The sequence below is a fragment of the Macrobrachium nipponense genome, chromosome 25 (genome assembly GCF_015104395.2).
Source record: "Macrobrachium nipponense isolate FS-2020 chromosome 25, ASM1510439v2, whole genome shotgun sequence".
Lineage (NCBI taxonomy): Eukaryota > Metazoa > Arthropoda > Malacostraca > Decapoda > Palaemonidae > Macrobrachium > Macrobrachium nipponense.
The window spans coordinates 68,921,845-68,939,163 of NC_087214.1; the positions used below are offsets into that span (position 1 = coordinate 68,921,845).

General features: G+C 38.4%; 1 protein-coding gene across 1 annotated transcript; it reads left to right on the plus strand.

Annotated features, from left to right (window-relative positions):
- The first annotated feature begins 9,741 nt into the window (after window positions 1-9,741).
- On the plus strand, window positions 9,742-15,796 carry LOC135199510 (chitin deacetylase 8-like). The gene is made up of 8 exons (XM_064227621.1): window positions 9,742-9,900; window positions 11,191-11,480; window positions 12,167-12,281; window positions 12,742-12,851; window positions 13,160-13,220; window positions 13,372-13,496; window positions 13,995-14,177; window positions 14,575-15,796. Exons 1-8 carry the CDS (start codon window positions 9,838-9,840, stop codon window positions 14,840-14,842), a joined length of 1,215 nt encoding a protein of 404 aa, XP_064083691.1. The 5' UTR covers window positions 9,742-9,837; the 3' UTR covers window positions 14,843-15,796.
- Window positions 15,797-17,319: the final 1,523 nt, after the last annotated feature.

The window sequence follows — 17,319 nt, forward strand, 5'->3', positions numbered from 1 at the left end:
TTTTCTGCACGTGTGATTCATTTACTCCAGAGTTAAAATCCTGTGCAGGTATCAAGTGAGCCCTTATTACTGTTTTGGATGTATACAGGGTGTCCATAAAGTCCCAGTACCAATACAAGCAATAAATACTTGTAATGTTAGTGGGATTTTATGGGCACCCTGTACACGTACCTTAGATTACTTCTTTCAGTAAACAACGTAAAACAAAAGGCAGTGCCCTAACCTAACCCAACCTGCTTAGACCTTTTGTTACGTATACATAAGTGTATCATGCAGAATGACAACAGATGCCTCTTATAAACCTTTTGCTGTGCAAGTGGATATCTTCAGAGACATAAATCATTACAGGTGTTGGTACCTGGATGCTTCACTATTTGTCTCCATGCCTTTCCGTTTCCGTTTAGGAGGGTGTCTCTTGATTGTGTCTTATGGAATGACGTTCCTAGACCTAAGCCTTTGTGCACTGGCTGAGATATACTACAGTCACAAGCTGTACTTCGATGTATAGGTCAATAGAGCAGGCCCGTACCGATTTCTGGAAGTCCATATTTTCTGTGACTATCCTTTTCACTGAACTGTAGTACATACAAAGTAATAAATAATTATTTTTTTGTTAAGTCAAAGTATATAACATAACAACAAATAAAGTAATATGCATGTTATCGTTAAAACAATAAATGAATCAATCAATACAACTGAAGAAATATTCTTGAATTTCAGCACAAACTTTCAACATTATAAGTCAAATTCTGTTAACCAAAGTCAGTACTTTGAATAACATCTAATCGGGTAGAAGGGCATAGATCGCATACCTAATTTTTCTTCTTAATATAACTAAAATAACATTTTCAAGCATTTCATGTTGTATATACCTACATATGCAATGACATTTATAGAAGGAAAGATCTAGTTTTGGGAAAAACGATCCCCCTCATAAAAAATACTCTAGGTACAGGCCTGCAGAGATACAACAGTGTTTCCTGAAATGTTTGTCAATTTTGTTAGTGAGACTAGCATACTATTCCAGCTAAAACACAAGGCCCATTAGAATTACATGTGCAGTTCAAGAGAGAACTAGACGAAGGAGTTACACGGATCAGGATGTTTCAAAGACTTGTTAGTCCATCCTTAGAGGAGACATCATGTGCTCACTTATCTCTAGAAGCAGGTTTTACTGCTCATTCACAGTGTCCCCCTAATGATTTTGTCTAGCTTTCTTTTAAACTCTTCCAAACTGTTGCTGTTTACAACTTCTGGTGGCAGTTTATTCCACGTCTTATCTTGTATGTGAAGAAGTTTCCACAGTGGGATGTGTTGTATCTCTTCAGTTCTAGTTTCCATCCATTATTTCTTGTCTGGTTAACATTGCCACATTCACAGTTCAGCTAGTGATCAGTGGATGGACCCTTGCACAGAGTTAACAAACAACATATCAGATCACCCTACATTCTCATAAACAGACACACATATACTATCACCACTCAATACTTGCAATTCCTGGACGTCATGGCTCATGAAACTTTCAGTGTCACAGCCCGGTGGTGGCCTGTGTTGTTCAGACTCACAATTATGCCTAATTTGAACCTTAAATGAAATAAAAACTACTGAGGCTAGAGGGCTGCAATTTGGTATGTTTGATGATTGGAGGGTGGACGACCAACGTACCAATTTGCAGCCCTCTAGCCTCGGTAGCTTTCAAGATCTGAGGTCGGACAGACAAATAGCCATCTCAGTAGTTTCCTTTTACAGAGAGAGAGAGAGAGGAGGATAAAAAAAACAACGTCCTTGGAAACTAAAGCTTTAGACGAAAACACCAAAGAAAAAAAAGAAAAGAAAAAAAAGCAGACATCATGAAAAATTTCCCTCGGTATCGACGCGAATTAGTGACATAAAAAGGGGCGTTTCCCTCCTAAATCCGGGTCATAAAGGGAGTGGCGGGGATTTCTGGATCAGACTAATCCGCGAGACGATGGAAGTGTTCGTAAATGTTACGTAAGAAGACGGGATCACTTTCGTGGATTCCACGCAGAGCTTATCGTAAGGGTGGTAGTCTGCGGTTTCTGTGTCGCCGTTGCTACCTGCGCCGTCGGTGAATTTGGGTGGATATTGTAGTACTATACCTGTCTGTTGTCTTGCCTGTCTCTTAAGGGCTCCATACACTGAACGATTGTATGAACGATTGTCGTTATCGACAAACTCACACGTGCTATTCTCAGACAGTACGAACGATCTCCTACACTGAACGATTGTCTGAACGATTGTCGTTGTCGACAAACACACACGCACTATTCAGACAGTATATGAACGATCTCCGCACCGATTTCAGCCTAGGCAAAGATTTTGTCTCTGGGAGACATGGCATCCTCTCTAGAAGAGATGAGCGCGATAGCTTTACAATGGCCGAGATCGGACCACGAAACTCTGCCCACTTTTGCATCCAGACAAGCCCATACACAACGTTTTTGCGAACGATACAGACAGTCGTCACAGACAATCGTTCAGTGTATGGGGCTCTTTACAGACGGATTTCGGGGGGAACTTGAAGGTTGGGATGACGATGGCCAGAGAGAAATCGGATCCAATTGTGAGACCGAATCCAGACAGAGGATCGTTCTCAGTTGCAAAAAAACTGGAATTTGCTTATTTTGAAGGTTACGTCACAAACAAAGAAGCTTTAGCTTTAGCAATTGCACTATGAAACAATATATTTGTTAGGAGAGGATTGAGGAGAGTAAGATGGACGAAAGGGAATATGAACGGAGTTACAATAAAAGGAATGAAAGGGGTTGCAGTTTGGGGACGAATGAACGCTGCTTATAACCTTCAAGTAATACCTACAGCGCACCGATTGAGGTATACAATGATGGCACTACCCGTCTGAGGGGGTGAGGGATGCCCATAAACAGACGTACAGAGTTTACAGAACTTACAGTTACAGGAAATGTCTGCAGACACCAGAACTTACAGGAAATGTCTAGAGACACCAGAACTTACAGGAAATGTCTAGAGACACCAGAACTTACAGGAAATGTCAACAGACACCCTGCAGAATGTGAGCATGGCAGAGTTCTCTGTAACAGATGTAGTACAGGATTCGTATAGATCTTACAGAAAGTGTCTACGGATTTGACGTAGAATCTTCTACAGACATCACGTAGAAGCCAGACACTTACAAAGACAAAAGGCGCGACAGCAGCCAGGAGTTAGGAAAATAAAAATACAGAGTCTTAATTCAACCTACCACAATGTACTACGGACTACAACTCCTCGCTGTCACTCATAATGCATATTTACGGCCCTGTGTGTTTTTATCTCTGGCTTTGATCTAGGCGCGGACGAGAGAGAGAGAGAGAGAGAGAGAGAGAGAGAGAGAGAGAGAGAGAGAGAGTCAATAAATGGATAAACGGATTATCGTCCATAAATTTATGACTGCCGCTTCTTTTGGCCTCCAACGCCGCTAGACGCAAAAGGGGACGCCGTGAACAACCACTCCTGCTTTTGCTATTTATTCCAAGATTTTCCACTCAGTCTCAGCCTCAAACTCATAGTCCGAAGTAGGTCTACGTTTAAATTTTCCATCTCGTTCTGGTGCCCGTAGGAGGCCCGGAGACACTATCGCGTCCTATTCGCCCTGTTCGAAGGACTTGTCCAAACCATCTATGTTTCCCTGCCCTCATGACGTCGTCTACTCATGGAGCTTCCATAATTTCCCTTATGGAGTCACTTCTAACTCTATTCAGCCAAGTGACTTGTCATATTCTCCTCGAATTCCATCTCAAGAGAACCTGTATAGGAAACCATTATTGCTAAATATTTTAAAGACTGGATTTCGTCAATGCTTTCTCCATCGAATGTTGTTTCGTCCATTTGATTGTAGTCTGTCCCGTCTCTCTAGATATGTGACACATTCTGTTAGCCAAGATCATTAAATCCTGCGGTGTTTTGGTAATTCAAACAGTACCATTTGGGTTTTCTAGACCTATACACTTTCTATTGTTACTCCAATCTAAACCTTCTCTTCTATCTCCAACCATCGTTTCATTATGCAGTCGCAAACAGCAAGGGGGAAATAACGTTCCCTTGCAGTACCCCACTTTTTAAATCTAGTTCATTTAAAGCGAGTTCACTTGATGAGACTCCATCAACACTAACTCTGGATCAACTTCGTTAAAGGGTATATCAAAGAATCTTACAAATTATTGCGGATACTCGAGTTACGTAATGCTCTAGATTCAAGTACGAGAATTTCCTCTACAGTATATTGGTGAGTAGACGCCTTCCCTTACCTTACAGACCTTACATCTTGTTCGGGTTGCCCCAGGTCCCTCAGTGTGAGGCACCTCTAATGTCTACCAGAGAGTTGCTAGTACATCTTCCGGTATATTTTGCATCTTCCAATCTTGGATGGTCTGGGATGCAGTTTAGATATTAGTCGAGCTTATTCTTAAACACATCTACGCTCACTCCAGATGTATTCCTCAGATGAGCTGGCAATGCATTGAATAGACGCTGCATTATCGATGCTGGTGCGTAGTGGATTAATGTCATGTGTGCTTTCCTTATTTTTCCTGGTATAGTTTTGGGCACTATTAATCTACCTCTGCTTGCTCTTTCTGATATTTTTAGCTCCATGCTGTTTTCGGCAATTCTTTCTATCTGTTTCCATGCCTGAATTATCATATAGCGTTCTCTTCTCCTTTCTAGACTATATAATTTTAAGGATTGTAGTCTTTCCCAGTAGTCAAGATCCTTAACTTCTTCTATTCTAGCTGTAAAGGACCTTTGTACACTCTCTATTTGTGCAATATCCTTTTGATAGTGTGGGTACCATATCATATTGCAATATTCAAGTGGACTACGAACATATGTTTTATAAAGCATAATCATGTGCTCAGCTTTTCTTCTTTGGAAGTGCCGTAACAACATTCCCATTTTTGCTTTACATTCTGCCAATAGAATTGCTATTTGATTATTGCATAACATGTTCCTATTCAACATCACGCCAAGGTCTTTAACTGCTTCCTTATTAGTGATTGTCTCATTATCAGGTCCCCTATATGCATATAGCTTTCCTCCTCTGTCTCCATAATTTATTGATTCAAATTTAACAGAGTTAAATACCATCCTATTTACCTCTGCCCATTCATATACTTTGTTAAGGTCTCTTTGTAGCGTGTTCCTATCTTCATCACAAGTAATTTCTCTACTTATTCTTGTGTCATCGGCAAAACTACTCACTACCGAGTCCTTAACATTACTGTCTATGTCTGCAATCATAATAACAAACAGTAATGCAGTTAACACCGTACCTTGTGGCACACCGGATATTACCTTAGCTTCATCCGATTTCTCATCGTTTGCAATAACTATCTGTTTTCTGTTGTGTAAAAATTCTTTTAACCATCTTCCTACTTTATCCACTATATTATGTTTTCTCATTTTCTTCGCTAATATATTATGATCTACCTTGTCAAAAGCTTTTGCAAAGTCTAGATAAACCACATCTGCTTCATTTCCGCTTTGCATATTTTTGTATATGTTCTTACGGTGGACTAACAGTTGGGTTTGTGTACTTTTTCCGGGTACGAAACCATGTTGTCCTATATTAAACAAATTAATTTTTATTAAATGTTTCATAATGTTTTTCTTCATTCCCCTTTCATACACTTTCATAATATGTGATGTTAGACTCACAGGCCTATAATTACTTGCCTCTAGTCTTGATCCACTTTTGAAAGTAGGGGTAATATATGCTAATTTGTGCTCATCATAAATCTTGCCTGTATCTACACTTTGTCTTAATAATATTGCAAGTGGCTTTGCGATAGAATGAACTAATTTCTTTAACAAAATAACAGGGACACCATCAGGCCCTGCTGCAGCTCCTTTTTTAATTTCATTAATAGCCTGCACAATATCAGCTTCATTAACATCTATGTCTGTTAAATATTCACTATTTTCATCCCTTACTTCTATATCATTATCTTCATTATCAATTCTAGGGGTGAATTCTCTCTTATATCGTTCTGCCAATATGTTGCATGTTTCCTTTTTTCCATTTGTTAATCTCCCTTCAATTCCTAGAGGGCCTATTTCTATTCTTCATTTATCCATCTTTTTCGCATATGAGTACAATAGTTTGGGGTTTTGCTTGATATTTATTAGGGTTTTTTCTTTCAAGTCCCGTTTTTCATTTTCTTTTGATTGTATAATCTTTTGTTCTGCATTTTCTATCTTACTTTTTAGTTCTATAACTTTCCATGCATTTTTTTCTTTTGCAAGACCTTTTTTCCATTTTCTGAATTTCTGGAACAAGATCCTTCTGTCTCTTGGTATGCATGACTGATGTTTACTTTTCTTCTTCGGTATATATTTATCCACGATTTTCTCTAATATTTTATATAATATCTCCCTATTTACCTTTATATCATCACTTACGAAAATGCTATCCCAATCTTTGTTTAATTCTTCATTTATTTCTGACCATTTTATATTTTTACTGTAGAAGTTGTATTTTCCATATCCTTCCCCCTTTATCATTTCTGGCTTATCTCTGTTTTCACTTGCTTTGGAATGGACTGTAAATTCTATGACATTATGGTCTGAAATACTCGCATTATAAACTATTATTTCTTTAACATAATTCACCTCATTCACAAATACTAGGTCTAAAGTATTTTCCTTCCTTGTTGGCAGGTGATTTATTTGTTGAATGTTGTATTCTAGTAGCATATCTAATAGCTTTTCGAATTGCCTCTTATCTTTTGCACTACTATTACTCTCTTTTTTATATGTATAAATACAACCACAATCTCCTATTCGTTCTTTCCAGTCTACGAAAGGAAAGTTAGAGTCTCCGGATAGGAGAATAGTCCAGTCCTTGTGATTTCTACATATATCATCCAATTTTTTTATTACTGTGTCAAACTCTTTAGTATTAGGTGGTCTATATATTACTATGTTCATTAATTTTTCAGATTCAAATTCTACCGCTATTAGTTCACATTCTGAGTTACTATATTTCTCATATATTTTTCCTTGTTTTTTGCCTTTCCCATATATCGCGGTTCCCCTTTGATTCCTATTTTTTCTATCTGATCTATAAGTTTGGAACCCTTTTATTTGATCGTCATTCCCATTCTCTTGGGAATACCAGGTTTCACTTATATTCATTATATCTATTTTCTTTTCAATTTGGGTTAGTTCTTCTAAGTACTCTATTTTTCTTTTTGAGTTACTCGTAACTAAACCCTGCGCATTCATCACTATGATGGTTTACGTGTTTTCTCCTTCATTTAATATGGGTAATAATAAGGATTTTCCCACGTCTCTTTCCTGTTCTGGTATGTTGTTCTTTTCTTCATTTCTAGAAATTCTGACATTAAAAAATCCAACTTTTCCATAATATTTTATCTTCCTTCATCATAATTATTCATTTTGTGTCTGAATCTGCAATTTTCTCCATTTCTGCAATATCCACTAGCATCGTACTTACAGTATTTATCTCTTGAGCTGTATCTTGGGCTGTATCTTGGAGCTGATGCTTGGAAATTCTTTGCTGACACTCCATATCGCAGTGATGGCTTGCTTTTTTCCTTCACCTCATATTCTTGGTTCCTTTCTTTATTTGTTTCTTTCTTATTTTGGATTTTATTATTTGATTGGTACTTTTAATTGATTTTGATTCATGGCTACAGGGTGTATATATTTACAAAAATTAAAAGAGGGGAACTTGTACATACTATGCACTGCTGCACAATATGTCTTAACGCCAACATTTGATCTACACAACTCTTGCTTCTTCTAAAACAATCTTGTTCAACTATGAGCAATCTATCAATAGTATTCTCTAATAATACTGTCTCAAAGGGCCAGTGCCTCTGTAGGTACCACATTCAGTCAGCTCAACTTTTTCTGGTACCTTTGCTTATTGAAGCAGAAAAATATCCTTGTCCTGGATTTGGAATGAAAAGTTTAACGAGAACAGGTCTGGACATTCAATAGATTTCAGTCTATCAGAGGACATTAAAACAGAAGTAACATCCTCAGTCAAAGGTAAAGAAAGTCAGGCTTCTGTACTAGAACTACGTTTGATATAATTATAATGATCTGATTGAAAAAAGGATTCTATCTATATTATCAAGGAGCAATGCCACCCGTGGAAATATTCCTCCCAGCAACCGATATCTACACAAACGAACCAGATTAGGCCTAGTGTCCTATTTCCTATAAAATGACTTGAGGCCAGAAACTAGCATTCCTTTAATAACTAGGACCACCAACTTCCACGGCAGGATACAGGATATAGTGAAAATATAGACTGGACTCTAACCAGACCGGATGTAGTGCAAGAAACACTTTTCCTAGCACAGAAAGGGGCACAAGAATGTGGCAAATATGCCTTTGTCAAATATGATTTAGCAATTGCCTGACCTGGCCTCTAGATTCACGTACAAGAACTTCCTCTTCAGTATACGAAAATGCTCTAGATCCAAGTACAAGAACTTCCTGTATAGTTTAGTATACGAAAATGCTCTAGATCCAAGTACACGAACTTCCTGTATAGTATACGAAAATGCTCTAGATCCAAGTACAAGAACTTCCTGTATAGTATAGTATACGAAAATGGTCTAGATCCAAGTACAAAATTTCGTATTTACATTGGGTATTTCCATATTTCTACTGCACATTCCGGTTTCTTGAGGTACTACCTACCTCTTTGACTAATCTGAGTGCCCCGGAAGCAATCTGCATTGCGGGTTTAATAGTCTCTGGTTCTGTACAAGGAGTTTTTGAGAAGAGCAGGTTTTGAATTCCCGCCAGTTTGCTGAAGATTAAAAGACTAAAACGAATCCCTTTGGTGAATAACCCGTCACAGGAATCTTTATCAAAGGATCTGACTGACTGAAGCATGGCACAGCTTATACTAAAGGAATACAACAAATTCGCGAAGAAGAGACTGGTGTGTTAGTACCATGAGAAGATGGCTGTTTTTAAGACCTTTCATGGGTGCTATTGTTGGAGCTCTCCTTCAAACGGCTGGTCTTGCTCTCACGAACACCGTTTCACAAGAATCCGAACATCTAGAATTACTCCAGACACGAAATCAGTCAACTGGTCTTCGGTCGCTTATAAAGTCCTGCATTGGTCGACTATGAACACGAAAAATACCTTTGCTTGGAGAATTTCAAATTGCATTCTCCCACGGTGCTAAAAACTAAAATTTATCAAGGAATCGGTCTTATTTAGAGTTATATATTGAGCGTCCATCTTTCGGTAAAACCTGAAGAAAGTAATGGAAGAACAAACACCACTCCCATGAAATATGTGGTCATGCCAGAGTGACATCTTTTCCTAACTCAACTTACAGAGCCCTCAGAGAATGTATACCTCACCCGGTATATATATGTAAACAAACAAACAGAAAACGAACGTTCATTTCCATCCCCAAAATCAACTCGGCTTTCCACCATCCCAAAGTCAATTTCAATGTTTACGTCATGCAAACATTCGAGATGTCTCATGAGCAGAATGACGAACATACAAGTAAAAACTGCTAATCCCACCTAGTAATTCCCATGACGCAGGTAATGTGTTAAATAGCACATAAGCCTCTCCTTATCACAGGGCAATATACCCTAGTAAAAATGCCTTAGCTTCCCCAATAAAATCATAAAAAAAAGTAGTACTAGTTATCAGCAGACACGCTTTGTGTCTGTGCGCCACAGGGGAAATAACTCATGCAAATCCGAGTTGTTGTTTCTCGTCTATATAAAGAGAACCAGTACCAGATTCTCTCAGTTGGGGTGCTGAAAAGTTCTAGGACCTTTCATCAAGATGGCTCAACTGCTCTCGTCATTCTTCTTCCTCCTACTGGGAGTTGCCCTGGGGCAAGAAGCTGTAAGTGTCCTTCGATGCCTTCTTTTGTTTGCTTTTTTTTTTTTTAGAATAATTAACTTCGGCTCTATTTTTACAGATTTTCACCTGAGTATGTTAAAAAAAATGCAGTTAGCAGAATTTCTCCAGTAATACTAAAATATTGCGTGGTATTATGTCTCGTATAATATCCCTTATGTTTCTCTGGGGGTCGATTTTCGTATTTTTATAATATCTAGATGTTCCGTGGGAATGTTTACCCATTCGGTTATTTTACGCATTTCCTTATACTATAATTCACATACAACACCATTTTGCAAAATCGTATTGGCTGTGAATCTATTCATTACACAATGTGGTGCAGTCTTCTCTTATAATTACGCCATCATTAATTCTCCTGTTATTAGGAACGATGTAAAATGATAATTAAAAAGTTAGACGACCATAGACCGAGCAACGCCAACTATCGAATGTTTAGGCCAAGGCTAATTAGTGCATACAAGAGGATCTTTCCCAAGTACTTTTAAAATATTTACAGTCTTTTGTTTATGTTTTGACTGTCATCCCCAACGGAGATACTTACGGGGTTAAAACCCCCTGGGGTGGGGAGGGGAGGGGCAGCAATATTTCGGAACGATCCGCTAAAGGGAATAAACAAAAAGAAGAAGAAAAGTTCTGGTTCCTAAGCGATCACCCCACGAACACAGTTGTGGGCACACTACACTATTCTCATGTTTACAAATTTACTCGTCTTGAGTTTTACTTTACTTGATAGTTCTTGAAAATGTATATTTTTAGTCTTTTCCGCTACCCTTTTCAGCCACAATAGCCCCGAAAAAATGAGAGATGTTGCTAAATAGATATGGCAACGTATTTCAACTTGATTTTTAACCCAATCCCCTTTCATTTCAACTGAGTTCCTAAGCGCTAACTCTACCAATATAGTTGTGGGCACACTACGCTATTTATGTAAAGTGCAAAACTTTATAACGTTGTTTACTTTACTCGTTTTTAAGTTTAATTTTACTTTAAGGTACTTCAAAATGTTTATTGTAATTCACGTCTATTATGGTTCCTGGTTCCTGATTCCTAGGCGCTCACTCTACACACAGTTGCGGGCACACTACACTTTATGAGGTGCAAAGCTTAATTCCCTAATTGTTTACTTTACTCATTATTTAGTTTGACTTGATGTTACTTCAAAATGTTTATTTTTATTCATGTCTATTATCCCCTTTTTTGTAACCAAATTAACTCAGAAAACAGATATTTCTCAATGAGATACAGTCCAATACTCATTCTTCTTCTTGGCAGTGCGTCCAGGAAACGAACTGCGTGCGAGCTGACGGGTGCGTCTGCGCCTCGACCGAGGCGCCCATCGCGCCCTTGCCCACCGAATTCGCGCCCCAGTTCGTCGTCGTCTCCTTCAACGACGCCGTCACCGTCAGCAACTATGACTTCTACCATGACATCGTCACGACCTACAGGAACCCCAACGGGTGTCGCATGACCATGACGATGTTCGTCAACCACCTCAACAACGACTACACTCTGGCCAACGAACTCTGGCGCCTCGGTAGCGAGATCGGGGTCCGCTCTGTCACGTTAGTTTCTACGAGTGGATTCCAGTCTCGTTTCATGATGATTTTCGGGGGACAATTTAACGGGTTTTTAATGCGTCAATAGAGATGATAATTGCTTCAAAGAAATGCGCTCAATTTTCACTTTGTGACATTTATTTCACGCTGGCTATTTAATAACACAAATCCTGCATGCATAACAGGCAATCAGGTTAACGCCTCAAGTAAAATATACTGTTTTTTTATGGTCAATTTTAGACGTTCAATTACAATTCTTTCTATACAAACACAATGGCTTTTCCTGCATCAATAGGCCTAACATCTGCTTCCAAATAGACGATGGTAGAGGCTTGAATCCTCTGGTTTAAATATTCAGTTTGGGACACAGATCTATTTCAGGGATATTTTACGTACACGTATTACGTAATCGGCTTAAAACATCTCGAAGGCAACGTATAATATATATTTTTTAGTCAATTTAAGTCGTTTAACTGAAAGAGTGCATTGGCTTCTAACGGCTTATAGGCCTAACATTCGCTTTAGAAAGGAATTGGTAGCGGCAAAAATGTAGCTGTATGTTCTTCATTTCAGAGTGAACTTCAACACACACACACACACACACACACACACACACACACACACACACACACACCATTAGATAACAGATTAAACCATCTCAGACACAAATTTTAATCTACTTTATTTTTCAGAGCCTCCCAAGTGGAGTACTGGAGATCGGCCAACTACAGCGTCTGGCACAACGAAATCGGAGACACCAAGAAGATGATCTCCAAATACGGAAGAATTCCAGAGGCCGAGATCATCGTAAGTTTTTTTTTTTTTTTTTTTTTTAAATATTACAATGACCTAATATCGATAATCTTCATGTTTTTTTTTTTCTCTCCTATTATAAGGATAACTGAACAACTGTCCTCTGCATCATTCAATGCATGACTGTACCTAGACCTATGCACGTCTCCTAACTGATCTGTTACCTAACCCTTTAAATATTTTAAATTATCCAAACAATAGCCCAAAAAATGACAGACTATACACTTCTTTCAACCATCATACGAATATATTACCCGCCATAAGCAATATCATCTTCATCTATTTGTTTATTCGCGGGAAATCTATTCAGAATTAGGTATGACCTAGACCTACACAGTGTCTCTGAAGCCATGTCATCTGTTTTTTAGCATTGTTTTATGCCTGAAAAAAAATGTTAATAATTATATTTACATTACTGTTTTTCCATTTGTTTACATTGCGCGCTTATCCGCAGGGGACTCGGGCCCCCCACATGCAAATCGGAGGGGACGAGATGTACCAGGCGCTGACGGAGGCCGGTTTCGAATATGATTCCTCCTGGACAGCCCTCGCTTACACGAACTGGTGAGTCCGGACTATACTCAGTAGCCTATATGAATGCCTATAACCTTCAGTTTCCTTGTTTTAGAAATGGAAATATTATGATGGTGTCTTTCCTTATTTCAAAAAAGGGTTTGGCTAAGACTAAGACTAATTTAAAAAAGGGTTTGGTTAGGCAATATATACTGCTATATATTTCGCGTAATCAAAATTTTCCGTTCTGCTGGACTCAATTCAAAATGTTCCTTTCGCTAATATTTTGGGGTTTTAATTTTTTTTTTTTATTTCTCAATATTTTTTATTACTAATGATTTTCTATTTTTTTTACGTAGGTATGGCAACCCACCAAAAGGCGCTCTCTATCCGTACACCCTGGATTTCAAATCTCCTCAGGTTGGGAAAATGCTAATTCTTTGAATTATTTTGTGAGTGAAAACAAATCGATTACATTTATTCTCTCTCTCTCTCTCTCTCTCTCTCTCTCTCTCTCTCTCTCTCTCCTCTCTCTCTCTCTCTCAATTGTGACTCTTTCTATTCCTTTTAGATCCCAGAAGACTGCCCCGTTGGAAGATGCCCAGAGAACCTCTACAAAGGCCTCTTCGTAACACCAGTTCTCGATCTCGAGTCCTTCTCAGGATACCCTTGCAACATGATCGACGCCTGCCAAAGGTGAGTGGGGTGGAGTTGGGGGAGGAGGATATGGTTGTGACGCCCTTGAGGTGGGAGAAGAGAGGTTGGAATGAGTGAGGGAATGAAGAGAAAAATACGATTGTATTTTGTATCTTCAAGATCGAGGAACTAAAAATGTTGTCAAATCGACCATTTTCTTTTCGACGAATCATTTCAAAGAGAAAAGCTTTCCTCTCTCTTCCGATTTGTCGACAGGTTCTGTTCTATGCCTGAAATGAGATATTAAAAGAAATCCCATACGAATGTTTAAATTAGTTTACCAACGAATCTTGTCTCGCGTCACCACCATAGAAAACGAATAGGTATCAAGTTAAGCCTAACTATACTAATTTTGTTTACATTGTCCTTTTTAAACTTTTTTTTTATTCTGATGTTATTAACATTACAATTACTAATATAACTCCTACACAATTCACGTTTATTTAATCTTATTCCATTATTATAGTTTATTCTGTCTACCTCTCTTCCAAAAAAAAGCCAATACAACGAGACTGACTGCCCAGAGCAGGCTTGCGAAGACAACGTGTTCGAATTCCTGAAGACAAACTTCGAACACAACTACAACGGAAACAGGGCGCCCTTCGGACTCCACACGGCCCCGTCTTGGTTCGAGAAGGACAAGATCAACAACTCCACCGCCCACACCAGAGGATACAAGAGGTAGAGGGAGGGAGGGAGGGCGAGATTTCTCTAGGTTGATTTTGGGGTTAGCCTGGAACTCTTTAGTTTTTTTTCTTTTTTTCTAAGAAATGGCTACTTTCCGATGGTCCTGTTGTAATGATATCCCCTTTGGCGGGGAGTACAAATATTTGTATGGTTAAATACGATGAAAATGAGACCAATAAATGCTTTGTAATAACAAATTTACATAGCCTAATCTAATACGATTCTGCGTTCTAATTAATTCATGATTTATAACCTTTGTGTGTGTGTGTGTGTATATATTATATATATATATAATATATAATATATATATATATATAGATAATATATATATATATCATATCTATATAAAATAACAGTTCACCCAGATTTCTAACACCCAAACGTCTCTCAGGTTCCTGGAATACGCAGCCTCGCTGGAAGAGGTCTGGATCGTGTCGCACAACAGGGTACTGGAATACATGAAGAACCCGGTGCCCTACATGGACGTCGGGTCGCTGGACGCCTTCAAATGCCCCTCGATCGACCCCGACTCAAACTGCCCCGACCCTCTCAGGTGCGACTACAAAGACACTCAGGGCTTCGACTCCATCTCCATGACGATCTGCACCAGGCCGTGTCCGGAACACTACCCTTGGCTTGGCAATGTTGACGGGAAGTAGGCACTTTCTGTCTTCTTCTTCTTCTTCTTCTGTCGATGATGTTGACGACACCTGGGCTTTCGTGGAACTGAGAGATATGAGCACAGACATCTTTTCTAATGCCAGCTGCAAACTTCTACCTGTGGCAAATTCCAACTGAAATCAGATTGAGTTACATACAGTGATCTATACTAATTCCTGCCTCAATCAATTCCACCTGTGGCAAATTCCAGCTGATATATTCCACTTACACCACATTCCAACTAAATCCATACTGAGAGATTGACATATTCCTGCCTCAGTTTTCCACCAGTGGCAAATTCCAGCTGATATATTCCTGTTACATCACATTCCAACTAGATTCAGTTTGGGATATTTACAAACTCCTGCCTCAGTCTTCAACCAGTGGCAAATTCCAGCTGATATATTCCTGTCATAACATATTCCAACTAGAATCAGTTTGAGGTATTTACATATTTCTACCTCAAGTCTTCCACCAGTGGCAAATTCCAGCTGATACATTCCTGTTACATCACATTCCAACTAGTTTCAGTTTGAGATATTTACAAATTCCTGCCTTAGTCTTCAACCAGTGGCAAAATCCAGCTGATATATTCCTTTTATATCATATACCAACTAAAACCATACTGAGAGACTTACAAATTCCTAATTCCTGCCTTAGTCCCAACCGGTGGCAAATTCCAGCTGAATGGATTCCAGCTACATCACATTTCAACTGGAGCCAGATTCCAGCTACCATAAAAGTATCTTGTTCAAACCATCTGAAGACTGTTTTCATCATAAATGTCAACAGCTCGTAGTTAAAAGCAAATAGCAGAGCTTGGTAATGGCCACAAGGAGCAGACATGATCTTGAAATGTACTTTGTATCAACGTATCAAACCAAGAATTACTATAGACTTCGAGAACAGATCATGTCAACTTTTAACTTCGAATAAACATTTCCAGCTGATAATGACGCGATGTTTTCATTCAATCCATCGTAAATATAATGTTACTCCTCATTCTATGTACATGATTCGGTTGAGCAGAACTCATTTATACATTGAAGAAATCAATTCCGATTCCACGTGTTGCTTTTGGTTACAGAGTCGAGATATGAAATATATAAAAAGTTACAGCTACGTGTTTAAAATGTCCCAGGAACTCGGATATTGTAACTGAAACGTGATCTAGAGCTTTGTTCGTAATATGGTGTTGGTCTTACTAAGATGGCTGTGCTAGAAGCTCAATGTTTATGTATACACACACACACATTTATATATATATATATATATATATATATATATATATATATATATATATATATCTACTGTATAAATTATACATACATACAGGGGGTTTCGAAATTAGAGCCCCCCCCCCCCCCCCCCCCCCCCCTCTAAAGCATAAACTATGGAGAATTCTCGCCTCTATTTCTGAAGTCTCTCTCTCTCTCTCTGCGTACTGTCGGCCAAAAAACTCGTGGCAGATTTTCATAATTTTTCGTTCACTTGCCTGATGCACGATTCATGCCTTATTTATCGATTTTTCTTTTCAAAGATGAAAGAAATCATATGTAATGACGTTAAAAACAGTCACTGATATCTTTAGAACATTATGTTATGTTATGTTATTGTGTAAAACTATTTTCCATATAGCAAAATTGACGTGAACGAAACAAAGTGATAAAAAACGTCATATCACAACCATAGATATACATTAACAAATAGATAGGAGACACCTATCACTATAGTATCGTATAAACATATTCCTTAAATTATCATTTCAATATTAAGTTGAAGGTAGTTGAACTATTCCATTTGTTAATTTTACAGAAAACATTGGAATCTCACAAAATGCTATTAAATTTAAAAACAAAAAGAAAAAATAACGATATCCTAACAGTGTGAACCAGGCGACCTCACTCTATTGCTTTTGATGTTATGTGCACGGGAATCTAATGTCAATGTGTCATTTATCGGTCTAAGAAACATCCCTCGATGAGCGAGAGACAATTATTGCACTGCATTCGGTGCAAGTTCCCTTGGAGAGATATCAAGAAAGCTTAATAAACCGGAGAGAATCATACATAGATGAATCAAATTGTTTAAAGAACGGCAAAATTCAGAACATGGGTCTAGAGGTGGAACACCTCAAAGCACCACAAGAGAGCAAGTCAATACAGTAGTGTAAACGTTGTTGAGCAACATTCATTTGTGAATTTTGAATTCTAGTGCATCGTCACGACATTGCTGAACCAGGTATCAGCTTATGACTGGTGTCTGATGAATACTTTAGATGGAGAGGAAGAGATTTTTAAATCTCCACTTGAAATCTTTGATAGGTGTCTAATGAATAAGTCTAATGAATAAGCAAACTGATGCATGCATTTTTTTTCTTCAAAACCTAAAGAATACATTTTATTGGGAAATACTTTATTAACATCGGCCTAATCCCTCCATCACTCCTATACGCCACCTCCGCTCTCTTCTACAT

Excerpts from the sequence above, each read along its gene's own strand:
- LOC135199510 (XM_064227621.1), top strand. The coding sequence starts at position 9,838 with ATGGCTCAACTGCTCTCGTCATTCTTCTTCCTCCTACTGGGAGTTGCC. Across the intron at positions 12,282-12,741 it reads TTCCAGAGGCCGAGATCATC|GGGACTCGGGCCCCCCACAT; the intron begins GTAAGTTTTTTT and ends GCTTATCCGCAG. Across the intron at positions 13,497-13,994 it reads ATGATCGACGCCTGCCAAAG|CCAATACAACGAGACTGACT; the intron begins GTGAGTGGGGTG and ends TCCAAAAAAAAG.